Genomic DNA, 21,157 nt, shown 5'->3' with positions numbered 1-21,157 from the left:
TACGCACACCCCCTCCGTACAAGCCCAACCTCAAAAAGCTTTGAAAAGCATAGACAGGCAAGCCGAGTTATACAAAAATTGGCAAACTTAAACTCTATGTATATAAAAAATTGTGCCTCACGGTGGGTAAAACTCCTTATACTTCAGGCTAAAAACCAGAAAAATTTAATTACTAGGCAAAATGCGCCAATTGCTAAATTCGGTGTTGCTTTCTGAAACAGATAATAAAAGATGAATTAAAAAATATTAACTTACCCTTGTATACTTTACCACGTCATTTAAAACTTAATCATCTTCATTATTTATGATTTCTAATGCTTGTAACAATTTCGAAGAAAAATAGATTTGTTTAGAAAAATAATTTCAGCTGGAATAGATTACATATTAATCCTTATTAGTATAGAAATAATTAATTAAAGGTAATTATAAGATATATTACATTAATTGTATTGAAATGGACTACTGTCCCTGTTATACAAAGTCGTTATTTTTTAATGCACCTAAAACGAATTAGATTAGAACTTTTATCTACAGGGATGTTGACCTGCATATTTCGTTATAAAATGCTTATACAGTTAAGCATGGACTTACGATAAGATGCGCACCGAATAAAACCACCAAAATATTTTGAAGATTTCACAGTAGACAACTTGAAATCAGCGACATAAGTATGCAGTGTTTTGGTGCGTGCGGCAGAGTTCTTCTTGTTAGCGTTGCATTCGTTGCGATATTCGTCGCAAGCTTTGTTCAGCCAGCAAGTAGTGCGAATATATTAGGGGTCTTTCTCAGTCCCAGCCCTTCTCACCTGATCGTTCACATGTCTGTTGTGAAAGCGCTGGCCGAAAAGGGACACAACGTTACAGTGGTTACTTTACTCAAACCGAAAATATATCACGAAAATATAACAAACATCCTAATTCCACCGACGGAGACCGACCAAGCAAAATATGAATCCTGGGTGGCCGAACTTTCAAATGGCAAATCAAATATTTTACATGGCTTAGTAGTGTTGTTAACAACGAATCGAGTGAAAATCGATATGCAATTTGAAGCTTATGTAGACAAACGATTTACCGCACTCTATGAAAATAGAGACAACCAGTTCGATGTAGCCATATTGGGGTATGCCCTCAACTACTACCAGCTGGCGGTTGGGGCGAAATTCAATTGTCCCATCATAGTGAGTTGGGTGCAACAGCCTATGGAAGGCGTAAATGCTTTGGTAGGAAATCCCCGAGAGATTTCATATGTAACCACGTTGATGAACGCCAAGGCAACCGGAGAGGCGTGGAATTTCGGCAAACGTTTGGAAAATTATCTTTTTGGCACCATTTTAAAAGGAGTAACGCTTATTATTGATCATTTGATGAGTGGATATTATAGGTGAATAAAAAGATTTGGATTTGAAAAAAAAAAAAAAAATTTAAAGCCCGAATATAATTTTTGTTTTCCGATCTACTACAGTAAACTCACGGCAGTGGAGCCAAATTTGCCAACATTCGAAGCTATGAAAAGAAATGTTTCGCTTGTGTTTTGCAACAGCCATTACAGTGAAGGACCTATAAGACCACTCACACCAGCAACCGTGCTGATAGGAGGCATACAGATCAAAGAAAAACCAGACGCACTTCCAAAGGTGAAAAATTAAGCTAAAAGACTTGCAAAATATTGAAAACTGGGGGAGAGCATGTCTTATATAAACTGTACAGTCAGAGACTGGTCTTTTTTTTTAGTTTAAAAATATACCCCACACGTATTTCGAATACACCAAAACTAACTCTCGTTTTTTTTAATTTTACATTCCAGAACATTGCAAACTTTCTTGCTGCTTCGCAAAAGAATGGCGCCATTCTCTTCAGTTTGGGCTCCAACATTAAAGACTCACATATCAAACCCGAAATTTTGCAAATCATTTACAAGGTACTTTCTTCGCTCAAACAAAATGTGATTTGGAAATGGGAGAATTTAGCGAATACACCGGGCAATGCCTCGAATATACTCTACCAAAAATGGCTGCCACAAGATGATATACTCGCTCAACCTAACTTAAGGCTATTCATCACACACGCCGGAGCAGGTGGCATTGCGGAGTCTACCTTTCATGGTGTACCGATGGTTGCGATTCCAATATTTGCAGACCAACCTACAAACTCAAAGAAAATTGTGTTGGAAGGGTTTGGTGTGGAAGTGGATTTTGACCAACTGACTGAGAGAGCATTTCGAAATGCGATCTCTGAGGTGCTCACGAATCCCAGCTACGCAAATAAAGTGAAAGCGTTCTCGAGGCTATATCGCGACCGTCCGATGAGCGCCAGGCGAAGTGTAGTCTATTGGACGGAATATGTGATACGACATCGTGGTGCTGCGCATATGCAGAGTCCTTTGGTGAAAATGAACTACATTCAAAGTGCCAATTTAGATGTGTATTTGCTCATTTTGGCTACACTTTTCGTTGTTTTCAAATTGCTCCATTTAGCGTGGAGATATTTGTGGAGTAAGGTATTTGATGAGAAGATAGCAAAAAAGCCGAAAGAGAAGTGAAACTAAAATTAATTTATCACCTCCAATATATGCAGCTCGAAATTATAGTTCGGATACTGTAAATTTCATAAACCAAATATGTATTTTAAAGCAATGTTTTTTTTTAGCTTTATGCCACGATTTGTTTGTTAGGATAAATGGGAAAATACGACAAAGTTTAAGCGATAGAAGTTATAGCTGCTATTTCGAAGATCACCACATCTCCCCATCAGACTTATTTTTACAGATTTCAGCAGCAATAGAACCCGCATCATCGATGTGCAAAGCCAACAACGCTAACCACTGATCTACAGCCCGTAAACTTTTGTCGCTAATCCATTTCCTTATTCAACCTACTAGCTATGAAGCGCATAGCTCAGTGGTTAGCGTTACTGGCATTGTACATCGATGATGCTGAAATGAATTCGCAAAAAAACACGCGAAAACTTGTTATCGTTTAGTTTTGTGCATATTTATAATGCTAAAAATAAAAAAACAAATTTGAATATTTATGTAGCAAAACGGAGTTTTTTACCGAAAGTAATATTTTTTTTAGGAAATTACCCAGCAGAAAAAAAGTATCAATTGATAAAAAAATAACCCAATTGTAGTTAGCTTTTTTGCGGGATTTCTATAAAATAGTATATAATTTGTAGTTAGCTACAAAAAGCTTACTTGAAAGTAATTGACAAGTAATGCAGGAGTAATGCAAGAGATTGTTTTCTTTAAACGCGTCTCTATTTATATATCCTGCACTTCGCAAACACTTTTTAGAGTTGAGGACAAATAAAAAGAAGATCGAAATCTCATATTATCATTTTGAAGTTATATCTGACGGAGTTATAATATAGAACCACCTACAGCAGAATATGTACACAAATATGAAATGTAATAAAATAAATAAATAACAAATAAAAATAAATAAAATATTCTGCTTTTTTTATTGATATTTTATGTCCAAAAATAGTTAGTTACATCAAATGCAGAGGTAACCATCCACAAAGAAAGTGAGTTTTAGCTCCTTTCTAATCAACTTAAAGTTAGCTTATAGTTACATACATTTCCTGCTGGGTAGGTTAAACTTATGCCTAGTTGTATATAAATTAATAAATAGCTTCAAAACAACTAATCCAGTTGGAAAATGTTTTTGGCATAGGTGAAGGCAAACTTAATATACATATGTACATATATGCTCTCTGTGCATATGTACGTACACGAAGATATACAATTGTATAAGTGTTATGTATGTATATTTACTAGGGTGGTCCTTAAATTAAGGAAGCTAATTTTTTCACAGATATCACATATAAATTTTGGTCCCGATTGGGGGCGGTTGAGGCGTGTCGCACACGGGGGTAAAGTTCAGATATACATATGTATGTAATATCTGTGACAGTGGTATTACCGATTGAGAGGGTGAGACCTAAAAAAATGTTTCAATTGATTTTTAGGGACCACCCTAATGTACATAGACACACACACACATCGTTCTATATATTTACCTTCCGTATTTTATTGTAATTTGTTGCAAAAAGCACAGTACCTTCTCCTTCTGATTAAAATAAGTTACTAAATAGTTTTTTTGTGTTTTGTGATAATACACTTTTTAAGAACATGGCAATAAAATATATGTATGTATATTGTATTGTATATGTATCGTCGGTGGTTACTGCAAAACGGTCTATGTCTATTAGTAACCTTCCCACCTAGATGGTCTCTTACTTGCACCGGAATGCATCTGCTGAAAATTATTACACCCTAATAAACGAATGACAAAACTATCTACCTTTGGCTGATGAAGATAAACAATTGCCAGAAGTGATCAGACACAGATGACAGATCAATTAAGCGCCAGAGGTAATAAGTGACATAAAACGTTTTGCAGTATCACCGACGATATGTATGTATGTATGCTTATGTAGTACATATGTATGTATATTTATTTATAGTGCCGAAATTATTCTTACTTATGAGTACGTAACACTACAAAAACTATCGATAAGATACGATAAGAGGAAATTTTCGAAGCTAATAAAAATATCAAATACCTTTTGGCAATTCCATCAGTACACTAACTAAAATCAGCGAAATATGGCACGTTTCGGGGTGTTCGCGGTTGTTTTTCTCGTAAATGTGACATTAATTGCCATATCGTCACTTGTTCTTGTTCAGCCAGCGAATGGCTCGAATATTTTGGGTGTCTTCCTAAGTCCCAGCCCGTCCCATCTGGTCATTCATATGGCAGTGGTCAAGGCACTTGCCGAACAAGGACACAACGTTACAGTCGTTACCTTATACAAACCAAAGACTTATCACGAAAATATAACAAATGTCCTAATTGCTCCAACGGAGCAACGCCAAGCAAAGTTTGATGCAGCAATAGCAGAATTATCATCGAGCGTTAAAACAAATTTTATACAAAACATGGCAAGATTGTTGAACGCCAGTAGAACGGCTATTGATATGCAATTCGAGGCGTTTGTGGATAGACGATTTACCGCACTCTATGAAAATAATGACAACAAGTTCGATGTGGCCATACTGGGCTACGTATTTAATGATTTCCAGGTGGCAGTTGGCGCTAAATTCAAATGCCCCATAATAATGACCTGGGTGCAACAACCCATGAATTATGTGGATCATTTTGTAGGAAATCCACATGAAATTTCCTATGTTCCCACAATGATGAATCCATTGGCCACCGGAGAAGTTTGGAATTTTAAAAAACGTTTGCAAAATTTCTTTCTAACAACAACTTTAAGGATATCTTCATTTGCTTTGGATTATTCTATGAAAGGATATTATAAGTATGTTAAGCCATCCGAAATTGATTGCTTAAATCATATTCATCTATTTTTTCCAGCAAACTCGTAGAAATGGATTCAAGTTTACCACCGTTCGAAGACATGAAAAGAAACGTCTCGCTTCTGTTTTGCAACAGCCATTACAGTGAGGGACCAATAAGGCCACTGGCGCCAGCAACGGTGCTAATTGGTGGCATACAAGTCAAAGACAAGCCGGATGCACTGCCTAAAGTAAAAAATTTTAATCAAATTCTCTTTTTTTTTGAAAGCACTTAAATGAGTTTTGTGTTCTATTGTAATTGCAGAACATTGCAGACTTCCTTGATGCTTCACAACAAAATGGCGCCATTCTCTTTAGTTTGGGCACAAACGTTAAAGAGTCGTATGTCAAAGCCGAAGCGTTTCAGATCATTTATAAGGTACTTTCTTCGCTCAAACAAAATGTGATTTGGAAGTGGGGAGATTTAGCGAATACACCGGGCAATGCCTCGAATATACTCTACCAAAATTGGCTGCCACAAGATGATATACTCGCTCACCCTAATATCAGATTGTTCATCACACACGCCGGTAAGGGTGGTATGGTGGAGGCGTTATATCATGGTGTACCCATGGTTACGATACCAATGTTCGCAGACCAACCTACAAACTCAAAGAAAATTGTGTCGGAAGGATATGGCGTGGAAGTGGATAAATTGGAAATCACCGAGCCAATATTTCGAAATGCGATCTCCGAGGTGCTCACGAATCCCAGCTACGCAAATAAAGTGAAAACGTTCTCCAGGCTGTATCGCGATCGACCGTTGAGCGCCAAGGAAAGTGTAGTCTATTGGACGGAATATGTGATACGACATCGAGGCGCTGCACACTTACAGAGTCCTTTGGTGAAAATGAACTACATTCAAAGTGCCAATTTAGATGTGTATTTGCTCATTTTGGGTACACTTTTCGGTGTTTTCAAATTGCTTCTATTAGTGGCGGGATATTTGTGGAAACGTTGTCGTGCAGCGAACAGGTCAAAATCGAAGGACGAGTAAATGCGAGTTGTGGAATTTATTTAGCTTTAAAATCTAAGTACTAGTGTATACTTGTATTTATGATAAGCAATATCTTACTTACATTTTTATTGTAATACAAATGAACAAAGTATGGAAAATTAACAAAAAAAAAATTTATTAAATTAAAACACCTTATGAACTACATAACCGGTTCAAAAACTAATGATATCGAAATAAAAACAATTAATTTATCTATCAGTTGATGTTCATAATTTATATGCTTTTTTAAATTTTGCATCCAAAAATACTAGAAAACGAAAAAAAAAATTTCGTATTTTTTCATATATATCATACAGAAAGTACAAGTGAGTACTTTTAATTTGATGCACATATTTTATTATGATCTGCTATTGAGTTTTAAGAATTTGGTGTTAATTTAGTGATAGTGAAAGAAGTTCTGCGCAAATATCCTACGATATTACACATTTACCGCGTCTGGTTCCGCGTCTGGCAACACCGACATTGTTGACTAGAAAAAATCAGCTGTTTATATTTATGATATCTATAATCGGCGATAAATAGTTAATGTGGTTACGGTTAATGGCAATGGTTATGGTTTTGGCGGTATGGTATGTCACCACTAATTTAACCTTAATGCCGTACAGTGGAGATTTTAAATTTATTTCTTTTATATAAAAGCTAGTGGAACTCCTTATCAATCGGTGGAAGCCGATTTTTGAAAAAAGTTAATTTCAGGCAGTGTAAAGTAGTTGTAAATTATTTTTATTGTGTTATAAATAGTTATTTGAACATATGCTGGAGACTATTAAAGTACGCCCATTTCCTAATAGATTGGCGCTTACATATTTTTTTAGTATTTGGCCGAGCTTCTCCTCCGATTTGTGGCGTGCGCCTTGATGTTGTCACTACACCACCGTGGCCTCCACCCACTTCCTAAAAATTGATTAAAAACCAAGCTGTTGCTAAGAAGCTAGTTTGAATATAAATATTGGGTAAATATTCAACCCAACATCAAAAAAAAAAAGTTTTCTTCTAATAGCGGTCGCCTCTCGGCAGGCACTAGCAAACCTCCGGGTGTATTTCATTTGTGCAAGCTGTTTCCTGCAGGGAACCTAAAGGCTTACCCATTCATACAGATGGTGAATGCGAATTTATAAATATGCATTTACTATGCAAATATGTATGTATGTATGTGCATATACTTTTTTATTATTTACTTTTTAATTGACTGTTCACCATAAAGCTTACTTATGTACGCTTGGACTTTGAGTGATTTTTATTTGCAATATGCTTTTCGCTTATGATCATTACATCCATATCGTACCGTTGCTGCAAGAGTATCATAACTCAAGAAAAACTGCTTTAAAGCCTACAGTTTATATACGCTCCCATTTTAAATAACAATACACATTTTCTTCTGTTGAGCTATTCTTAATCGATGCTGCTATTAACTTTTTACACAACATTCATTTCTGATTGCTTAATGCAAAAAAAAAAACTTTTGGAAAAGACACTCTTACAGCAAAACTACGATATGCATATAACTGTATGTACATTAAGGCGTATCACGAAGAAAGTTTATCGTGCGTCAGTTTTATTTGAATATTTATTTAAATTTTGTCGGACAGAATCGCATAGGTGTGGGTATACCTTTATGCGGTAACATACATAAAAGAAAAAACAAAATATTCCAACGAATTGATAACCTCCTCCTTTTTTTCGGTCGGTTAAAAATCTAGGGATAGTACTTCCAAAAAGGTATAAATTAAAACGGTTTTGAAAGCCAAAACTGTTTAATGGCCAATTATAGTGCTGAGCGAGACCCTCTCACCGACATAAAGATTTTAAAAATCGGATAAAAAATAAAAAAGTTATAGCAAAAACCGCGATCTAGCAGTTTAGCGGCTGCTTATAAAAAAAATTTGTTTACACCCAAAATTTTCTCTCGATATAAGTGTTTAAACCTGAAACACGCTAAACTTTTTTTCATTCATATGTCGTGATACGGCTTAATGTACATAACTGTGCCGTTCAATTAAAGAAGTTTAAGTGACTTTACAACAGTGTTGGCCAGCGAAAGCTTTTATTTTGTGTCAGGCCTACACAAATTAATTGTACAGAAAGCTTTTAAAAGTTTTGGCACGCGTGCCTATGAAATGGCCAGCATTGCTTTAGAAGGTTTGACTTTGAATTAAAAAAAATAATCAGTTTCCCTGGAAAATATTCATATTTTTATTAAGGTTCTATTAAAAGGGAATCTTGAACAACACCTATGGCTAGATAAAGGTTAAAACATTGTTTGGGAACCCGATGAATGTTAGTTTAAAGGGAAAAGGGATTATCCCGATTTAGGCTACTTTAACTGAACGGCACAACGCTGTTTCTCTGATAAAAAAAAAAAGTTCAAAACAATAAATTTATTTTCTTTCTACATACATATGTATGTATCATACATACATATGAAACTAGCGACCGAGAATTTATTGACCTTGAACTTGATAAACTTAACTGTTTGGGTATCTCACCCAACGTGAATTTTTTGAGTCGTTTTGTTTCGAATACTCATTTGATTTAAACATATGTATGTATATCTATTTAACTAAATAGATATATATATGTATGTATGTACAGTGTATAGATGCTACTCATGATACAGCCGCCTCAGTAACTTGCAGGGTCTAAACTTGAATACATATGTACATATATGTATGTAGATGCATTCTAGAGTAATACCACCAGCTACACCTATCTACTATTTATATCTACAAAATCTATATGAATTAGACGAACTGATAAGAGGCAAACAGACAGTCGACGCATGACTTTGTTTAATTGTGGCCCCAAAGAAAATTTCTAGCCAATTTCACACAAAATTGTGCAATTACCAACAAAGCCATTGAACATGCATACACATGTATTTGATTAGAAATACATGTACATACATGCACACACAGGTGTTTAGTTTGCTATATGTATATCTAGGTATTTGCATTCATTACACCAACAAAACTTTTCTTATCATCGTCATTATGAATGAAGTGCATACTTATGTGCATAGCATATACAATCGATGCCATAAAATAAAAAACTGTCGGATCATAGTGACTGTTTCAGTTTGTTTTGTAAAATCAACGAAAAATGAAGTGTTGCTGCGCGGCGAATGCTAGCCAACTGATCGCTATCGCGACAATTGCATTTATGGCTATATCGACAGGTGTCCAGCCAGCGCACAGTGCAAATATACTGGGTGTTTTCCTGAGTCCCAGCCCTTCTCATTTAATCGTACACATGTCGATTATGAAAACACTGGCAGAGCGGGGTCACAATGTCACTGTCGTCACCGGGCAAAAGCCGAAGGTGAATCATGAAAAGATACACAATATTATAATTAAGCCGGCGGAGGCGCTTCAACGTGAAATGAATGAAGAATTGGCCGGCTTGGGTGCGAAAAAACAAAGTATGCTGGAAATGTTGACGAGAGTGATAACTGCCGATACTGTAATGTTTACTATACAACTGGATGTACTCAAGAATGAACGATTGCAAGAGATCTACGAAACCAATTATGATTTGGTCATTATGGGCTACTTCATGAACAACTTTCAATGGATTGTTCCGGCCAAACTAAATTGCCCGATGATACTCAGTTGGACGGGACAGCCGATGGAGATGATTAATGAATTAGTGGGTGTACCGCACGAGGCATCTTATGTACCGAATGTATTTATGCCGTACAAAAAAGGAGAGGTTATGAACTTCAGCTCACGTCTGTTTAATCTTTTTGGCAGCACAGCATTTCGTTTATTCACATCGATATTGGATATTAGTTTGGCGGCGCGCTACAAGTAGGTGAAATCAGCATTGCGGTGCGTTGAATTGGTAAAAAACATTTCTTTTGTTTTTGAAACTTGCAGAGAACTGGCTGCCGGCGATACCAATATCCGTACATATTCCCAGATGAAAGAAAATGTTTCGTTAATCTTTTGCAATAGCCATTTTAGTGAGGGGCCGATACGGCCGTTAGTGCCAGGAATTGTTGAGATCGGTGGCATACAAATCAAAGACAAACCGGACCCATTGCCAAAGGTAAAAATAATAGTTGCGATCCCGTACGAGTCCGAACTAGTCAAAAATAGTCAGCATAAGTCGGTTCTCTGACAATGAGAGGACAAACAAGAGAGTAAATAAAGGCCTCTCTCTGTCAGAAGTTACCCGTTTCAGTCCGAATATTTTTTGCTGGTAAATTTCGGTAAATGTGTCAAACGATCAGCTGTAGCGTGTTTGACAATCAAATTGTAAACAAAAGAAAGTGCACTCTGCTAATGCATGTTGAAAAGTATTTAATTACTGGTTTAAGTGCATTCTGTAGAATTTGCAAGTATTTTTGGTTATTTACATGTGTGAGCTGAATGTGTTTACATACAAAATAAGCAAAAATTTACAACCGAGATTTTAAGGTTATGTTGAAGTTGTCAGAAGCTACAATTTTTTACTAGAAAGCGATCCCGTAGTTTTCAGTGTTACTCTCTCGCTCTGCGCGAATTTTTTTGTTTTGATGGTTTTACTAGTTTTAGTCCGAGGAATACGGGATTGCACCTAATACTTTAAAATTTCACTTCATTGAAAAAAAAAAACTCCAATAGACCAATTGATTTTCAAAACCTGTTTATTTCTCAGAACCTTGCAGACTTTCTGAATGCCTCTAAACCAAATGGTGCCGTACTCTTTAGTTTGGGTTCCAATATGAAGGGTTCCAACGTACAACCGGCTACAGTGCAAATCATCTACAAAGTACTTTCCTCGCTCAAACAAAATGTGATTTGGAAATGGGAGGATTTATCAAATACACCGGGCAATGCCTCGAATATACTCTACCAAAAATGGTTACCACAAGACGACATCCTCGCCCACCCTAATATCAAACTTTTCATCACACACGCCGGCAAAGGAGGCATGGTGGAGTCCATATACAACGGCGTACCTATGGTTGCAATGCCAGTATTTGCCGAGCAGCCGGCAAATGCCGAAAAAATTTTCTCCTCCGGTTATGGTTTACAGGTGGATATTTTAAATTTGAAAGAAGAACCTTTCCGGGAGGCCATTACGGAGGTGCTGAATAATCCAGTTTATCGGAATAATGTACGGTCATTTTCGAAACTTTATCGCGATCGCCCCTTGAGTGCCAGGGAAAACGTTCTCTACTGGGTGGAATATGTGCTGCGGCATCGTGGGGCCGCTCACATGCAAAGCCCCTTGGTGCGCATGAATTTCCTGCAGTCCAGCAGCTTAGACATCTTCCTAACGATTATTGTGGCGCTCTACGCGATCTGGAAGTTGCTGAAGTGGGCGCTTAAAGGGCTACGTAAATTAATTTGTTTAACGATAGGAAAATTAAAGCCGAAGCAGTCGAAGAAATCAAAAAAAGAATAATGTAGAAGAATAAATATATATGTATGTACATATACGCATTTTTGAATAAAATCGTGTTCGCGCAGTCGTTCAAACTCATATATTACATATATGTATTTAAAAAGATTTTAGTTTGAAAATACTTTTGAGAAGGATTTCGACCTGTTTAAAGATTCGAATTTTGTTAACAAGTTTTCTGAAATATTAAGATAGGGGTGTCAATCGAAAGAGATTCATGAAAGCTTTAGTTTGAAAATATCTTTGATTAGGCTTGCCAACTTTTCGATAAGTCATATCCACCCAACTAAGTATATATGTATGTATATTATACCAGCCAATACCCGGCGTGCTTCGCGACGCCTCGTGAGCAATTTTGCACCAACGTTAAGGAGCAACCGTATTGAACCTCAAATGGGAAAACCTCTTCAGGGGAAGCCGATTTGAAACCGCAAAAATTTCCCGATTTGCGAATATTGAAGAAAGTAATTTTGCAAAATATTTGCGATTCCGAAAATGGGAGCACGGCTGATTATTTTGTAACAAAAGCAAAAAAAAAAAAATCAAAACAAACGAAAGAATCGATATATGTACTCACGAAACAACACCATTATTCCAGAACCCGTATTTTCGTAATTCGTAATGAACGAAAAAAGAAAAATCCACATGCAGCCTTGTGAGAATCCGTGCAGCATTGCCAGCTATCAGTTGTTTTTCGAAGACAGCTGTATGAAGGAAAACAAAGTGGAAAGGAACTAGAAAAACACTCATGAAGAGCTTATTTATAGTAAAATTGTTTGATTTAACATATTTTTAAGGAATTATAGCAGCGGAGTAAGAGCGCGCTATGGAAATGATTTCACAAAGATGTGTGGAGCTATCGGGCATAGTAACTATGGACGCATCTACATATGTCAGATTCTAGTTGATTTGTTGAACCACAAGTTGAACCTATGCCTAAATAACAGGTTCTTAATCCAGTTAATGCAATAACAGCTTCTTCCGAGCCATTGAAAATATTCACTTTGTTAGGTTCACCACCTGTTGCGCTTGCTTCTGCCTTCGGCCGCGCTTGGGGATTAAATATAACCCTTACTAAGTAGAATTCTCCTTTCTGTCTTGCCGGAGAAGCGGGGTTCAGAATGTCACAGGGTATACAAAAGTGCTTGTGCATTAGAACTCCGGCTACGCCATCCATAGCATTTTAACGCAGAACCCACGTGTACATTTATATCAAGCGTCAAAAAGTGCGATAGTGATCCGAAAATTGTCGCTAACTGGTTACAGAATCTTCCTCTTGAAGTACAAAAAATCTCAATGAATGAATGAAGTACATTTGAGTGAAGTGTAAGAGCGAAAAAAGAAGTACTGTACCTCCGCAAGAAGTACGGTTGGTCACATTAAGCATAGCATTCGGCAAGTTGAAGTGTGATGAGGTGGGGTGGGGTGAGGTGAAAAATATTGCCTAATATGTACAAATGAGAGGGCAATGAACGGCCAAAATTGTTTGTAGTAAAGGAAACGTCATTAACCTTAGTTTTTTCGTTTCGTTTTTTCAATTATAAATGGATTTTTATGGATGGTGGCCGATTTTGACCATCTTTCAGATTTAAACTTTTTCTGATTAAAACTGAGACGCAAACCGCAATTCGTTAATATCGGATAACATTTATCATTTCCGCTCCGTAGTGTAGTGAGCGGGACTGTTGCCAATCTATGCGATTTTTGCTGATTTCTTTATATTTCTAAGCAAAAATGCTACAGGTACCAAATTACAATTAAGTCAGAGTACCATCGGAATTTTTTGGCCAATGTTAAAATAATCTGTTGAATCCAATAAAATGTGATCCAAGTATTAACCGCCTTTACTGAGTTGCCGGTTTATCTGAATTTACCAGGCAACAACTTTTATGATCCCCGTCACTATCGTTATCAGTCGATGGCATAAAATAAAAAAAAACCCATTTGATCATAGTTTTTGATTCAGTTTATTTTGTAAAATCGACGAAAAATGAAGTTTTGGCGTGCGGCAGATATTAGCAAACTGATCGCTATCGCGGCAATAACATTTATGGCTATATCGACAGGCGTCCAGCCAGTGCACAGTGCAAATATACTGGGTGTTTTTCTCAGCCCCAGCCCTTCTCATTTAATCGTGCACATGTCGATTATGAAAACACTGGCAGAGCGGGGTCACAATGTCACTGTCGTCACCGGGCAAAAGTCAAAGGTGAATCATGAAAAGATACACAATATTATAATTGAACCGTCGGAGGCGCTTCAACGAAAATTTAATGAAGAATTGTCCGGCTTGGGTACGAAAAAGAAAAGTATGTGGAAAATGTTGACGAGAGTGATAACTGCCGATACTGTAATGTTTACTATACAACTGGATGTACTCAAGAATGAACGATTGCAAGAGATCTACGAAACCAATTATGATTTGGTCATTATGGGCTACTTCATGAACAACTTTCAATGGATTGTTCCGGCCAAACTAAATTGCCCGATGATACTCAGTTGGACGGGACAACCCACGGAGATGATTAATGAATTAGTGGGTGTTCCACACGAGGTGTCTTATGTGCCAAGCTACTTTATGACTCAAAAAAATGGAGAGGTGCCGAGCTTTAGCTCACGTCTCTTAAATATTTTCGCCAATGCGGCACTACGTTTGTTTATTACGGGCATGGACATTAGACTGGAGGCACGCTACAAGTAAGTGAAAACAGAACAGCGTTGAAAGCAATTATTTTCTAAAAAAAAACTTCTAGGGAACTGGCCGCAGGCGATACCACGCTTCGTACATACCACCAGATGAGAGAAAATGTTTCGCTAATATTTTGCAACAGTCATTTTAGTGAGGGGCCTATACGACCGCTGGTGCCAGGAATTGTTGAAATCGGCGGCATACAAATCAAAGATAAGCCGGACCCATTGCCAAAGGTAAACAAATATCACATTAATATACATATATAGATAAATATTTTTCAGATTTCATAATAGAAACTCAGAAAGATCAACTGATTTTCAAAACCTACTTATTCTTTAGACACTTTCAGACTTTCTGAATGCCTCTAAACCAAATGGTGCCAAACTCTTTAGTTTGGGTTCCATTATGAAGGCTTCCAACGTACAACCGGCTACAGTGCAAATCATCTACAAAGTACTTTCCTCGCTCAAACAAAATGTGATTTGGAAATGGGAGGATTTATCAAATACACCGGGCAATGCCTCGAATATACTCTACCAAAAATGGCTGCCACAAGACGACATCCTCGCCCATCCTAACCTCAAACTTTTCATCACACACGCCGGCAAAGGAGGCATGGTGGAGTCCATATACAACGGCGTACCTATGGTTGCAATGCCAGTATTTGCCGAGCAGCCGGCAAATGCCGACAAAATTGTCTCCTCCGGTTATGGTTTGCAGGTGGATATTTTAAATTTGAAAGAAGAACCTTTCCGGGAGGCCATTACGGAGGTGCTGAATAATCCAGTTTATCGGAATAATGTACAGGCGTTTTCGAAACTTTATCGCGATCGTCCCTTGAGCGCCAGGGAAAACGTTATCTACTGGGTGGAATATGTGCTGCGGCATCGTGGGGCCGCTCACATGCAAAGCCCCTTGGTGCGCATGAATTTCCTGCAGTCCAGCAGCTTAGATGTCTTCCTAACGATTATTGTGGCGCTCTACGCGATCTGGAAGGTGCTGAAGTGGGCGTTTAAAGGGTTGCGAAAATTAATTCGTTTAGCGATAGGAAAATTTAAGACAGTGAAGCCAAGAAAATCAAAGAAATCAAAGAAAGAATAGTGTAGAAGTAGGTATATGTATGTATCTATATGAGCAACTCTTTTTTGCTATGCCTATCTTAGAAAATGCATTATCTTCAGTTTTGAATAAAGAACAAGACTCTATCGCGAAATTGTATTTAAATGAAAACGTATGCCTATTTCGTTTCTACCGAAGAATGCAATCTTCTCTTTGCCCTCTACGCACAAACACTAAGAAGAAGGCGATGAGAAGGCAGCAATTTTTGGAAAAACGAAATCGCCATTAAAAAAGATATACCACGATAAAAACATAACAAGGTAAAACCATAGAGAGTCACTTCCACACTTCCATTCTTTTACGAAATTTCGGAAGAAAATCGGTAAAGAAATGAAAATAATGCTGCTATGTGAAGAATTTCTTGCAGACTTTTTTCAGAATTTTCTTTATTTTTTGTACAGAAATTTCTTTACGAGTTCGTGTCAACCACTTCATATAATTTTCTTTGAAGATTCGGAAAAAAATCGTTACAGAAATCAGATACTCCTAAAGATTTCGTTAAGATTTCGGGAACTTTGGTTTGCAGGGAATTTAATTTTTTTATTTTCAATTTTATATGATTTTAAAATGCTGGCAAGCGTCAGAAAAAAGTCATGGCCGACGAATTGAGAGAATGAATTTACCTTGTAATGTTTTTATCATGGTATCAATTATATAAATAGGCAATCATGTTTCGTTTACACCCCTTTTACGGCTAAACTATACTTCTAAGGTATAAACAATTATATATCATTAGAAAGGTATTTTGATGCTGATGTGCAGGCAATTTTTAAAATTTCAAATTAGTTTAAAATAGAGCGAAAAAATCAATTCAAAAGTCACACCAATACAAGTACCATACATGTACATGGTTGGGGCGGAAATGCCTCCTAAATGTATGCTTTAATATTGATAGTGAATTAAAAAAACGTGCTAACCCTGCAAAAATCGTTGGACCATGTAGTCTATGTGTGGTATATTGGAGTACTTACAAAAGTGTTCCTCTGGCATGCTATAGCACCAGCTTATTGTTACCCGATCACTGCTCGTGTTTTAACGAAATGTGATTGAAGTTCAGCATTTGAAAGCACATTTGCATTTGCTGTAGCTGAACGTGTAGAGATGCTGGCTGTTAGTTCTTAGCTCCCAGCATGTTCGGGTTCGAATGTCGTCAGAGGCAACATGCAATTTTTAATTTTTGTTTTTGGTTTTTATTAATTTCAAAAAAAGCACCTGTGAAGTGAAGAACAAAATCGTGTACAAATGAAAAAATATAACAACAATGTCATTGGAGTTTGTTGGAGTAGTTTTGTGCTACTCTGATGTAATGCAGAGATTGAGTACATGGTCCTGCCCTAGGACATCGCAATGTTAATTGGACCATATTTTTTATATGAATTGTGGTTAATTTTGGAGTACTCCTTGGTCCTTCGGGAGTACTCTTTACATGCATGCATGGAGTAGTCGCGATTTTTGCAGGGAAGCAGCAGTTTAGGAATAAGATGTATGTATGTATGTACATGAATAGATTAGACTCAAAAAAGGAAGAAGGTAAAGTTGAGTATGGAGAAGAAGAAAGGGATAAATAAAGAAATTTAAATAAAAGTAAAGAAACCTAAATATAAACACAAAGAGAAGGAAAATTTAAATACCTAACCCAATAACAATGGTGGGGTGAATATGTAAATGAAGAAAATAACGGACATATTTAGATCAGGATAAAGGAAAAGATAAAGATGAAAAAGAAGATGAAGACCAAGACGAGGAAGAAAATGAAGACGAAGATGAAGATGAAGATGAAGATGAAGATGAAGATGAAGATGAAGATGAAGATGAAGATGAAGATGAAGATGAAGATGAAGATGAAGATCGAAGATAAGGATAAAGATCATAACCCCTTAACTTAACTTAACTTACCTCAACTCATCTCACATCCGCTTAAAAACTTACTCCACCTGAGCTCACCACACATTAATTCACCACACCTTAACTCCCCACACCTAAATTCACCACACCCAATTCACCACACCTCAACTCACCACACCTTAACCCCCACACCTAAATCCACCACATCTTAATTCATCACACCTCAACTTTCTCACCACACCTTAACTCTCCACACCTCAACTCACCATACCTTGATCCACCACACCTTAATTCACCACACCTCAACTTTCTCACCACACCTTAACTCACCACACCTAAATTCACCACACCGTAACTCCCACACCCAATTCCATCACACCGCAACTCACCACACCCAATTTCACTACATGAAATGATATCACTTGATGAGGCATCAAAGGCAACATCATTCGGCATAAAGTAAACCAAAATAAATAAGATTTAGATAGAGAGGAAGAAAGGGATAGGGATAAAAAGGAAATACAACTGAAGATTGTGCGATGTTATATTGTGGTGTGTTATGCTTCATATGTTATGTTATTTAATCTAATTTTATGGTTTAATGGTATGCTAAGTGCTAAGCTAAACTCCCCTCCACTTAACCCATTCCAACTAATGTTTTTTCAGCTCATTCAACTCACATAAACAATCCCTAATTTTATCGGTTGAATTTCAACCGCTGGGCGAACTCTAGTATACTAAAAAAAAGGTAGTTGCGTATGTAACGTATACGCCCTGCAGCATCATACCCAGTCATCTAACACGTTTACTCGCACGCCTTAACTTAAAAGTCATGACTAGTATTTTAAGGTGTAATTTTAATAAACATTAAATAAAGGTGTACGTTTTCTGCAGGGAAATACATTACTTGCTGTTTAATAAAATCAAAACTTCTAAAACCACAAAGATATGTGGTTTTATCGGAAGTTCACAAATGTAACGTGGCAACTTAGCTCGTTTTCACATTTTTCGGTCCGAAATAGTAAAATTTTTGTCCATGACGCACCACGATTTTTGTACAGGTGGGTCAATGTGCCTCGTACACCATTTATATAAATACAAAAAATTATTTTATTTATTTTTTAATATTAAAAAATTTCTATACTTCAAAGCGTTTATAAAAATATATTTACATATATCCACGGATGATTTTTAATTTTTTTCATACGTAAGCACGTCTTCGGTACCATAAAAAGATTCAAACACAGTTCTGTATAAAGTTTGACTTAAGTGGTTTTGATTAAAATAACAAAAAAAAAATTTAACCGCGTGCGGAATTTGTTTATTTGCATATGTGCATACATAAAAATGCATCTACATATGTATATGTATGTAAGTATGTATGTACAAACATTTTTATGCATTTCTCTTTTTGCGTGTTTATAATATTTTTAAGGAAGAGTTTACTAATTGTCGACTAAAATATGGTTTACAAAATCTTTGTAAATTTATTAGTCTGTTCCAATAGCAGTCCGGTTTACAGGATTTAGTCAGAACTTACAGGAAGTCGTTCCTATTGACATAAAACCTGTAAGTGGGAACACATTTGAGAGAGTAACTGAGCAACTGTTCCTAGTCAGAAGTTACAGGATTTAGTCCGGAGTTTTTTTTCCTGTAAGTTCATGAAAAGTGTCACACGATCAGCTGATTTACATGTGCAAACAAAAATAGAAAGCGGTGTAAGCAAAGAACCTTATATTTGTTAAAAAAAATGGAAGTAAACCACGAAATATTTGAATATGTATAGATTTTAATAATTATTTAGTGATATTTCAGCCAAATCAGTGTTGTACCAATGACATGTAAACAAACCGACTGACGTTTTTACAGGAAATAGTGCTTTTGCGTTCCCGTGCCCTTCTGCATCTGTTCTTCTTTTACTCTCACTTGAGAGAGTAAAATTGTAGTTTGACAGTTCCACAGGTTTTAGTCCGAGGTTCAAAGGAACAGACTATTTAATTATTACTAACTATCTCTCTGCGCTCGCGCTGTTAAAAAGTAGTGGACTTCTAGAGCAATCTATGTTAAAAATGTAAGGTGGTGAACTTCTAGAGCGTTTCTGCTCTATTACAAAATATCAGAAAATCGAGCATTGCAGCTCAAGGCGAATTTATACAAGGTGGTGTTGATGGCGAATTAAATTTTCGCCGCGGTACTACTAAATGTCAAAATGATGTATTTGTTGTAAACAAGGCGAATTCATTTTACAACAAACACATTTGGGGTGTTCACAGTTCGTTCCAAATTATGTCTGAAAATGTAGACGTCTACATTTTGAGACATCTTAAGCATCAAACTGTGAGCACCCCTTTCTACCAGTCGTCGCAAAATCGTCTCAAAACTTTGCTGGTGTTGCCAGACATTTCCTCTTTGCGTGCATTTTTTATATATCGCCTTTCGATTTTGTTTCTGAAAAATTGTAATTATTTAACTTAATTCCTAATATTTGTTATTTCTTTTCCTTGATTTGTTTCTTTTCATCAGAAATTGCATTCAAATTAAATGCGAAAAACAAAAAACGTGCCCAATAAATAAAAAAAATGTGATTAGTATTGCCATAATGCAACCCTGCTGCGAGGTTGCAAAATGTAGACGCGTAAAAAACATACCTTTGAGTGTGACAAAATGTAGACGGCGTCGTTTTCCAATTTTGTATTGGAAACAACAACACCACAGATTTTACGGTTAGAAAACGTCTTAAAATGTAGACGTCTACATTTTGAGACACTATTTGGAACGAACTGTGAACACCCCAATTATTTTGACATTAAGACGTACCTCGGCGAAAATCTAAATTCGCCATCAACACCACCTTGTATAAATTCGCCTTGATTGCAGCTTCTCTGTAGTTAACGTTCTCTATTCGCCACACTATGATCAGGAAATGAATTGTGGAAGTTAATCAACAATCTCTACTTAAGTAATGGTCTGATTATGCATACTTCGCATAACTTCGCACAACTTCGCATAAACTTCAAACTGTCAACTTTCAATTACCCAGAAATTAGCAGAACTTTTAAAAACTTAGCGATCTGTTGAGTTTAGATTTTGCTTAAGTTACACTTTTAGTGCACTGGTACAAATGGTTGTGCGAAGTATGCATAATCAGACCCTAAGCCATCTGAAGAATTCGAAAAAACTTATCAGTGCTAAATGCAATTAGAATATACAATACGATATTAAAGCCTCATTTCGAATATTGTTCAATAATACTACTTTCATGTTGTAATAATGCGCAAATCGACAGAATGCAAAAGCTTCAGAATAAAGCTATGCGAATAATATTGAGATGCAACAAGTACACATCAGTCCGTCATGTGCTGGATGTCTTAAAATGGTTGAACGTGCGGCAAAGATTGGAGCTCAATACGCTTATGTTTGTATATCTGACTACTAGTGGTAAAATGCTGGACTACATATCGGAGAAGGTCATCTACGTTGGAGGAGTGCAGCCATATACATTAAGAAACGCAACTGACTTAAGACTACAGAAGCATGGCAAAGCGTCAACACAGAATAATGTATTCTATAAAGGCTTTAAAAGATTTAATATGTTAAATGAAGATACCAAAAAAGAAAAAAATGTACACTTATATAAAAGAAAATGTATAGAATTTGTGAGAAAATAGTTTAGACAGCTCAAAATAATGTTATGGTAAATAGTATCACTGTAATTACAAGTAATCAAATAT

General features: G+C 36.6%; 4 protein-coding genes across 4 annotated transcripts; all 4 read left to right on the top strand.

Annotated features, from left to right (window-relative positions):
* Positions 1-670: 670 nt before the first annotated feature.
* Positions 671-2,541, top strand: LOC108354743 (UDP-glucuronosyltransferase 1-6-like). Its single transcript, XM_017605919.1, has 3 exons — positions 671-1,383; positions 1,465-1,636; positions 1,807-2,541. The coding sequence occupies exons 1-3, from the start codon at positions 671-673 to the stop codon at positions 2,539-2,541; spliced, it is 1,620 nt and encodes a 539-aa protein (XP_017461408.1).
* Positions 2,542-4,578: 2,037 nt separating this feature from the next.
* On the top strand, positions 4,579-6,362 carry LOC108355097 (UDP-glucuronosyltransferase 2A2-like). The gene is made up of 3 exons (XM_017606272.1): positions 4,579-5,327; positions 5,384-5,555; positions 5,630-6,362. The coding sequence occupies exons 1-3, from the start codon at positions 4,612-4,614 to the stop codon at positions 6,359-6,361; spliced, it is 1,620 nt and encodes a 539-aa protein (XP_017461761.1). The 5' UTR covers positions 4,579-4,611; the 3' UTR covers position 6,362.
* Positions 6,363-9,475: 3,113 nt separating this feature from the next.
* Positions 9,476-11,830, top strand: LOC108355087 (UDP-glucuronosyltransferase 1-6-like). Its single transcript, XM_017606262.1, has 3 exons — positions 9,476-10,188; positions 10,258-10,429; positions 11,021-11,830. Exons 1-3 carry the CDS (start codon positions 9,482-9,484, stop codon positions 11,771-11,773), a joined length of 1,632 nt encoding a protein of 543 aa, XP_017461751.1. The 5' UTR covers positions 9,476-9,481; the 3' UTR covers positions 11,774-11,830.
* A 1,930-nt stretch (positions 11,831-13,760) lies between these two features.
* Positions 13,761-15,563, top strand: LOC108354732 (UDP-glucuronosyltransferase 1-6-like). Its single transcript, XM_017605909.1, has 3 exons — positions 13,761-14,467; positions 14,524-14,695; positions 14,802-15,563. Exons 1-3 carry the CDS (start codon positions 13,761-13,763, stop codon positions 15,561-15,563), a joined length of 1,641 nt encoding a protein of 546 aa, XP_017461398.1.
* The last annotated feature ends 5,594 nt before the right edge of the window (positions 15,564-21,157 follow it).

This window comes from Rhagoletis zephyria, unplaced genomic scaffold (assembly GCF_001687245.7).
Source record: "Rhagoletis zephyria isolate East Lansing unplaced genomic scaffold, Rhagoletis_zephyria_1.1 Rzeph_scaffold_00159, whole genome shotgun sequence".
Classification (NCBI taxonomy): domain Eukaryota; kingdom Metazoa; phylum Arthropoda; class Insecta; order Diptera; family Tephritidae; genus Rhagoletis; species Rhagoletis zephyria.
Note: the sequence above shows the minus strand (reverse complement) of the source record. Positions and strands in the feature narration are given on the sequence as shown.